General features: G+C 37.7%; 1 protein-coding gene across 2 annotated transcripts; it reads right to left on the bottom strand.

Moving 5' to 3' along the window:
• Positions 1–1,289: 1,289 nt before the first annotated feature.
• men1 (multiple endocrine neoplasia I) lies at positions 1,290–7,781 on the bottom strand. 2 transcript variants are annotated; one of them, XM_084403557.1, is made up of 10 exons: positions 7,578–7,781; positions 6,290–6,761; positions 5,995–6,203; positions 5,315–5,443; positions 4,867–4,907; positions 4,699–4,786; positions 4,469–4,605; positions 2,957–3,095; positions 2,673–2,846; positions 1,290–2,367 (listed from the first exon to the last, which is right to left on the bottom strand). In XM_084403557.1, exons 2-10 carry the CDS (start codon positions 6,723–6,725, stop codon positions 1,867–1,869), a joined length of 1,854 nt encoding a protein of 617 aa, XP_084259683.1. In that variant the 5' UTR covers positions 6,726–6,761; positions 7,578–7,781; the 3' UTR covers positions 1,290–1,866. The 2 variants fall into 2 exon arrangements, with proteins under 2 accessions (XP_084259683.1, XP_084259684.1); XM_084403558.1 differs by having other exon boundaries at positions 7,397–7,579.
• Between the last annotated feature and the right edge of the window lie 1,322 nt (positions 7,782–9,103).

The following is a 9,103-nucleotide window of genomic DNA, read 5'->3' as shown; positions in this document are numbered from 1 at the left end:
AATTGAACATTATTAAATTATTGAACATTATTAAATTATACATTTGATATTAAACATTAAATTATAGACATTATTTACACTTGCTTTACAGGTTTTTAACATTACTTCGAAAATGCTGAAATTTAAAGTTTGAGATGTTTTTCATCTGTTTTAGAAAGTATTTTTAGACTTTTGTTTTTTCAGAATAAAACTTGTTTTACAATCCTGAGCATGTGTGTTATATTTTTATTAAATGTGTTTAATTAAGCCATTGCTGCTAGTAATTTGACAGTTAACAATATTTTAGTGTACAGTTAATCACAAATTCAGTCAGCATTGTCATGACTCATTTTCCCATGATGAAAGGTAAGACGGTGAAACAACGTCACGATATCAACGTTGATTCAATTTGCAAAACCGAAGCATAATTCATCATTGGTTCAACAACGTCGACATACAATCTTTATTCACCCATACTGAAAGAAGAGACGGTGAAACAACGTCACGAAATCAACAATGAAACAACGTCACGATTTCAACGTTGATTCGTTTTGCACAATCGAAACATAATCCAACATTGATTCGACCTTGGTCCCTTACGTTCACCGGTGAATCAACGTTGAAATGCCGGCTGTTTTTTACAAGTAAATGTTCCAATCAATGATCCAGGCAGCGCCAGCGCGTTCTCGTCTCCCTCCTTCATTTTACAGTCGAATTGTGGCTAGAACGGCTCCAGGTTCAAAGGTCAATACGGAATGGATTAATCTGCGTTATTTTTTTTAACGCGTTATTTTGTCTCAGATTAATTAATCGAAATTAACGCGTTAATGTCACGGCCCTAAAAAAAACATTTTCAATAAAAAAAAGATGTAGGCTAAATGGATGTTAGTAGGCTACTGTTTAATGTAAATATAGGTTCTACTTTTATGATTTGATCAACTGAATCATGGCAGTAGTAACAAACTGAACTGTGGAATTACAATAAACAGCTTTTTAACGAAAAGTAAACGATGCGGCAAAAATAAATTGGCTACATGCCTGTACGACTTTATTTAAAACGTTTTGAGCACGGTATTAAGTCAGGGATCTCATAATGACGGAAAAGAACCGCTTTTAAAAGAACCGGCTTTTTCAACCGGCTCTTTGAAATTAACTATTCAAAAGAACCGATTCGTGGACTTGAGCGGGCTTCACCCATCACTAGACGCTAAACTGTTCGCTGCGTTTGCGCATGTGCAAAGCATCAAAGGGCTAAGATAAGCCCTCACGACGTGCATGACAGTAAATAAAAGACAATAAAACACTATAGATTCGTTCAAGTTTTTTATTTAATGGAAAATACACTTTAGCATTGAGAAAATAATTTTTACACAATCACTGCAATTATTTTTTGCAAAGTTTACTGTATCCTTGAGACCACTTATGAAATCCAGCAGTAATGTGGAGAATAACAGAACAAGTGCAAGACCTACTCATGTAGGCTGGAAATCCCAATAATTTGTTAAATACATTAGACTTGTGAAGCACAGAAATTTCTGAAGTTTAATTGTATTGCAGACAAAAGAATAACACATTTTCTAATAACCTGATTAACACAAAATAATCACTTTGGCTTGTTTTAATCTGGGTTCTTTTTTCAATATAGAACTTATAGTAATTATACAGATTTAAGACAAATTAATAAAATTACTTTATACTATCAAATAATAAACCAAAACTGCTGGTGCATTAGACGAGTTTTCTGACTTCAACTTGTAATGGTTATGAAGAATTACATAAATTCAGCATCAATTTATCAGAACATTTGTCATTTCCAGGCAAACTAATGAACTTCACTCCAGGTGAAAATGACGAAGTTAAAAGAAAAAATATCTATAAACTGGCATTTTAAAGAGTTTTGCGAGGACGTTTCATGAAGGACAAGGTGTAATCTCCAGAAGGTGTGGGTTTCTGTCTCTTCATCTGCACTTGAGACTGAGCCGTGAGCTGCAGTTTAATGGCACTAGAGTTGATCTTGGCCGCAGAAAGCAGCCCCTTCATACCCTTCATCTTCTCACTGTGGAAAGCCACCACCGGCCCTCCCTGCACTATGGGTGGCTGGGAAGGTGAAGGTGTGGGACTCGGGGATGATGGCTCATTTTTGCCATCGGACTCTTTACCTCGAGTGCCAGCAGAGGAACGACGCCGTCCTCCTTCTCCGCCCACCTTTTTGGGAACTGGATTTTGAGCGGGCAATGCTGCACTTGGAGACGATGGTCCTGCTTGTTCATCTAACTTGGATTCTCGCCTCGGGACCCGCCTACGCCCCTCACGCGGGTCCTCGCTGGATTGATCATCGTCGTCCACTGGTTCTGCATCTTTGGTGATGATTGACACTTTTTGCCTGATCTGAGAAAGAGTGAATACACAGAGTCTGATTATAAATGGCACTTTAATAAAACTTGAAATAGACCCTTTTCACATTTCCAGGGTTCTCAGAAGTGGAAGTCATCATATTTAGGTAAACTTATTTAGTGGTAAAGGGGAGACGACAGCAAATATCATTTTTGTATTCCCATCAGCTCCAATGGCCAAAGAAAAAAATCCATGATAACGTTTCAACAACTTTGTAATAGAGAGAAAAAATACTATATAAATTGATTACAGCAGTCAGAAAAAAGAAAAGCGTCCATTGAGAAAATCGAGGGATTTACCTGTGCATCAAAGCGACTAAGGGACTGAACCAGGTAGGTGGCCCAACCTACATGAAGCACTGGCGTGAGACTTCCTTCTTCCCATTTACAAATCCCATCATAGAACCGGAGTAAGTGAGCAAAGCACTCTGGGTCCTGAAGGGCAGACAAAGCAGCGACCTGTCTGGGCTGGTCCTTTGAGGTAAAAGCAAAAGGACAAGAGAAAGACTTGTTTACAACCTTGCTCTAAATAATATATATATATTTTTAAAAAGTGTTTTCTTTCATGCTTAATTAAACAAGACCTCTTTTTCCATTTCATCAGCCCCTTCGCCACCACTTTCAGCAGCAGTTGTTGTCTCTTTAAGAAGGGTGGGAATGACATCATTAGCAATGTCAAAAAACTCCTTATAGATCTCCTCATCCTCTCTGCAGTAGTTGTAACTGTAGACCAAAAATATGGGATTATATATTATCTTTTGTTCTTAACAATATAAATATTTCATATATACACATGCACATTTATACATTTATTTATATAGTGTACATACACTGCCATTCAACACTGATAATAATCATAATCAAAAAAAATTCTTGAGCAGCAAATCATCATATTAGAATGATTTCTGAAGGATCATGTGACACTGAAGACTGGAGTGATGATGCTGAAAATTCAGCTTTGCATCACAGGAATAAATTAATTTTTTAAATATATTACAATAGAAAAAAAGTTTATTTAAATTGTAATATTATTTCACAATATTATAGTTTTTACTGTATTTTGGATCAAATAAATGCAGCCTTGGTGAGCAGGAGAGACTTTTGAATGGCAGTGTATAGGCACAAACAAAATGAAGATACGTCAGAGGGACCGAGGGTAGGAGATAGCTAATGTTGTCATGAAGGAAGAGGAAACAGGAAGAGCAGGAAAAGGAAGTGGATGGGAGTGAGCAGTAGTTCTAGGCGTGCTTTGTGCAGACATCCTTTAGGACTTTGGAATCAAGTATTTTTAGCACTCTGTCCGTCAACTGCACTGTGTTTAGAGGGAGGAAAGTACAGATTGTCTCTGTCGACAGGGACCCATGCCAAGGCTGAGACAGGAATGAGCATTCTAAAGACTAAGGACAAACAGCATGAGGTAACACAGACAATACTGGCAAACAACACATTTTCCTTTTGGCATGAACATTTAAGAGGCTTGATGCGTTTTCAATTAGTCATCAAATCATGACTGTGCAGTAGTAACAGACATATTTTAGCTTAGAGATTGATTCAGCCTTTTTACATAAATCAATTTCCTTACTTAGGAATGCATTACAAGCATTAAAGGAACAGTTCACTTCAAAATGAAAATTCTATCATTATTTACTCCCCCTCAAGTTGTTTCAAACCTGTATGAATTTCTTTCTTCTGCTGAACACAAAGGAAGATATTTTTAAGAATGTTGGTAACCAAACAGTTGATGGACCCCATTGACTTCCATAGTAGGAAAAAAAAATACTATGGAAGTCAATGGGGTCCATCCATTTCGGTTACTGACATTCTTAAAAATATCTCCTTTTGTGTTCAGCAGAAGAAAGAAATTCATACAGGTTTGAAACAACTTGAGGGGAAGTAAATGATGACAGAATTTTCATTTTGAATTTAATAAGCAATAAAATATATGCACCAGTAACAAATGAACACCGCCCTCTGCTGTTAAAGTCTAATTAAAATAATGAATATGTTGCACTTTCAAAAGTGAATTACTTTAACAGACACACACAAAAAAAAATCAATATCATTCAATGGTCAGATTTCTATGATGCTTGACTTACTCTTGCATTACTGATGCAGCCTCTGCCCAGGAACGCAAAGCCTCCTGGACATTTCTGTGCCTGTAATAGTACCCTGCTAGATACATGAAAGGGTAGATGTGCTCGTTGTTGTAATATTTTTTAGCCGAGTCAACAGCCTAGGGAAAACAAAACAGAATAGTGCAATTTTAATAAATGACAACCTTGTAAATATCTGTGATATATATTGATATAGCTGTAATCATATATACCTTAAGGTGAATAGAGAGAGGGCTTTCCTTGCCAGTCATGGGTTCCTGATCTTCAAGGTCAGCCAAAGTGCCCATTGCCATGGGATACCTTCAACACACATTCAGAAAGAGTTTATATACAATAATCAGATCAAATGAGTGCTCTGATTTATAAGAAACGAGTCATACCTTTCCAAATCACCTCGATCATACAGCAGCCACAACAGCCTCTGAAAAAAGAAAGAAAATCTGGATGACAATAGATACTTAAATATGCATATGAAGAGTTCAGATGCAAAAACCTCTAAATGCCATCTGAAATTTTCTTATAGAATGAGCATTTTTATCAAGCTTGCATATTTAAATTCAGTAATTTCACTCAAATGACAATTAATAGGTAATCTTCATTACCATTTGAGTGAAATTATTGAATTTAAATATACGAGCTTGATAAAAATGATCATTCTAGAAGAAAATTTCAGATGGCACTTAGAGGCTTTTGCATATGAACTCTTCATATGTACAAACATTGATACAGTGAACAGTACATAATAGACATTTATAGATAGAGCAGCCAATAGAATGCAGGAAACGTAGAATGATGTAATGAAAGTTTAAAACTAATAAAAAGACATACTTGCTGGAGCTGGAGTAACTCTGTACTGTCTGTGTGCAGATCTAGAGAAGGATTGATGGCGCAAACCATGAACGCTACTTCCATATTCCTGTTGCACTTCATGTAGGAGCCTTTAAGATATAACCAGCTCTGAGGAGAAAGAGAATAAAACAAATGAAGCACAGATTTACAACATGACAAACTCAAAGTTAAAGAACTGTCTCACATTTACACAACCGTTCAAAAGTTTGAAGTCTCTCATGGCTTCAGTCATTTGATCAAAAATACAGTAATGCTGTGAAATAGCCTATTACTACAATTTAAATATGTAAATATATTTTAAAATGTAATTTATTGCTGTGATGGCAAAGCTGTTTTTTTTTAGCATCATTACGCCAGTCTTCAGTGTCACATGACCCTTCAGAAATCATTTGAATATGCTGCTTTGTTGCACAAATAACATTTATTATCCATCTTGCAAAGTTTTTGTGGAAACTGAATATAATGTTCAAAAGAACAGCATTTATTTGAAGTCTTTTGTAACATAAATGGCTTTACTGTCACTTTTAAACAACTTGCATCCTTGTTGAATGAACATTCAACATTCATTTCTTAATGCTGACATCAAACATTTGAACGGCATGGTGTTTATGAATATACAGTAGTGTTTATCCTATCATGAATAATAGATCATTACATACCCTTTCATTGACTCCAGCACTGACAGTCTGACCTCTTCTGTCTTCGTTGCCCTTCCCATGCCATGTGACCTCTGCAGTCTCTTCCCCACCCTTGCCAAAGATGACCCAGGCATGATCTTCCGAGAGAGCGAGATGAACATCCTTCAGGCCCAACACCTGACATGCAGCTACCACTGCAAAAGCTACTCCTGAGCTGTCCAGCTTTGTGCCTTACAGAAAGAGAGACACAGATGCAATATTAACCTACAATACATGGTCAGATTTGTTTAATGTAATTTAATGTGTGAAAGTCTACCTGTGATGAGACTGAAGAGGGACTGAATATGTGCCCTGTCCTTGAAATACGACCGACTAAGACTGTTCCAGATCACATCTGAGACCTTTTTCACAAGCTCACGGCTGGAGCCGCCAGTCGGTTTGCGGTACTGGGACATGTCCACGGCACCACGAATCTGGGCCAGGAAGCGTTCATAAAGGGCAGATACGAGATTCAGCTCGACTGTGGGGAAGCAAGAGTTGGGGCTGTCAGGTTTAAGAGGTTCAAAGCGAACGCCCGGGACATTGACGGGAACAACTCTGTTGACAGCCAGGAAGTGCTCTACGAAACCCAGCACTAGGGACAGCAGGGCCAGGTCTGGTTCTGGGCTGTTAAGCTCAGACTCGAAAAGCTGCACCACTCCATCGATGCCCCGAAGAGGGAAATGCTTCTTCTGAGCCGACCGAATCCCCATGGCTAGTGGTTGAGTTCAATCCCAGTCTGACGTAATCTTAAAAAATAAATAAATAAAATAACATAACACAAAATACAAGCTTTGAATTGAAGTACAAAGAATGTATGTCTTGTCTAATTAATGAGTGTCTGATAGTGTGGGCAGGAGTTTAGGCTATTATTTGCTTACTAGGAAATAATCATTTGCCATTGCCATAGTAGTTACACTCCTATTATACTACAGTACATTAATATATATACCATGGTACTGCATAATAACCATTTATTTTTTATTAACATTGTACTCCAAGGTACTTCAATGTATATATTAGTAAATGTCCAAACTATGATACTTTTTGGTTTAAAAGAGGCCAAGAAGTCAATATAATCTAGGCTAGGGGAATTCCCAGAGACATGTGTAAGAGCACATCTTAACATGTGTCACAAGTTATCAAATCACCACGTAATATTAAATATTACAAGTAAACGTTTAAATCCAAAATAAAGCTTCTCTGCTGAACATGACATTAAACTGGTTGAATACCTGTTAAATTATGATTAATTACAGTGTAATATATACTGAAGGGAGAAATTTAACCCAGCTGTCTAACTGTATACTACAATGATAACCCAGATATTATCCCCCAAAAAAGCAGCCAGTGCTTGAAATTTGAGCAATGAAAACAACTCAACTGCAACACATGTGAGTCTGGGCGACATCATCTGCGTCATGAGGCTTGCAGCTAGCTAGCTCATTCAATAATATCAGTTTCTGGTGTCTTTCCAGCTTAAATGGCGTTTTACAGTGAACAGATTGGTCTCTCCTGTCTTTCGAAACAATAAAGCGTCGCTTGGCTTCATTCTCACTACATACCTTTGTTGAAATTACATCCACATGCTTTTGTTTTGCCCCGTGCTTTTGCCGCGCAGATGAGAGACGGACACTCCTACATAACACCGGAGACGTACACAATCTGTTCGGACGTCAAAACGTTGAATCGGCTGAGTTATGCTTATTCCTATTGTGAACGTATCAGCGATATTAAAAGTACTTCCTGTTCTCTTCAAGCACTTCGGGAAATGTAGTCTTCTACGGCATCTTTGTGCATAAATGACGGTTGGTGAACCTGCTTTTGGCGCATTATCGCCGCCAGCTGGACTGGAGTGTAAAACATCGACGGGATATATATTCGTGCATTTTATAATACTCTCTGGTATCTAGTAGCCTATAATATAGAACGTTAATGTTTTAATTGATTTCCGCTAACTAAACTTGTGTGCCACTTTGTAGTAATAAATGTGTTTTTGCTTCTGCCTTGACTAGTAGGCTACCGTTAGGTCCTCATTCCTCAACCATCAGGTCCAATATATATGTTATTTTATTGCCTCCAGGTTGCATAAACTGCTTACACTATAGTCTTACAAGTTTTCTTTAATGCTGTTCATTACTGTTTTAAGTCAGTTACATAAAAATTTAGATTAGTCTAATTTTATACTTAAAAAGAATGATTTCTCCTTCTCCTTGACTAATCGCTAGTTGGTCATACTAGCCTAGCCTACTTGCCACAGTCTTAAAGGCCCACTGAAGCGCCTTGAAACGTGCAGCATTATTCAGTGTGGCAGGGCAGGGCCGGACATATCGAACAGCTCCTCCCCTTTTTAAAATAGAGTTTAGTTTATGTCACAGCTTGGCCAGAGCCATTTAGCTCAGTACCACAGTATCTTCCTAATCTCTAACTGTTTCTCCTGCTAATCTCGTCCATATCGCTTTAAAATATAGCACACTATATTCAAATGGATTCAAAATGGGTCTGATATGTTTTCTGGTCTGCGCCGACTCGCACATATGATCCACTCTCTATCTCTGGACCGGAGCTGACTGTGTGCGCTGCGGCGGTCATGACACTAACCCGAAACCAGACTTCATTCGCCCCAATGAAAGCATACTTACACTGTCTGAATCGTTCCCTGTCCCCTATATAGTGCACTATGTGCAATTCACCATGTAGGCCTAGAAAATAGTAAATGTGTGAACAAGTGACCAATTTTAGCTGCAGCAAGTATTTATAATGTAGGGGGCGGAGATTCGGAATCTAGAGAGCATTTGATTGGACAGAAAATCTGATGAGAAGCTGAAGTGCAGAGTGATGTCATCAAAATCATTGATCCATATGGGCAGAAGTGAGAGACTGTACGTTTTAAATGCTTAGACCTATATCTTCTAAATGCAACATTTTGTCATTTTTTGGAACACACTAGCTTATAGATAACAGTAACATATTCATACTAAAAGCCAAAAACTTCAATTTTGATTTCATGGGGACTTTAACCCTCTGGTACTGTTCTCATGTCAGTCAAAAAATGACATTTAAAAAAAACAATTATTAGTTCAATGAAATG

Source organism: Rutilus rutilus (assembly GCF_951802725.1).
Source record: "Rutilus rutilus genome assembly, chromosome: 3".
Classification (NCBI taxonomy): Eukaryota; Metazoa; Chordata; class Actinopteri; order Cypriniformes; family Leuciscidae; genus Rutilus; species Rutilus rutilus.
The sequence above is the reverse complement of the archived record's forward strand: the minus strand, read 5'-3'. Positions and strand labels throughout refer to the sequence as shown.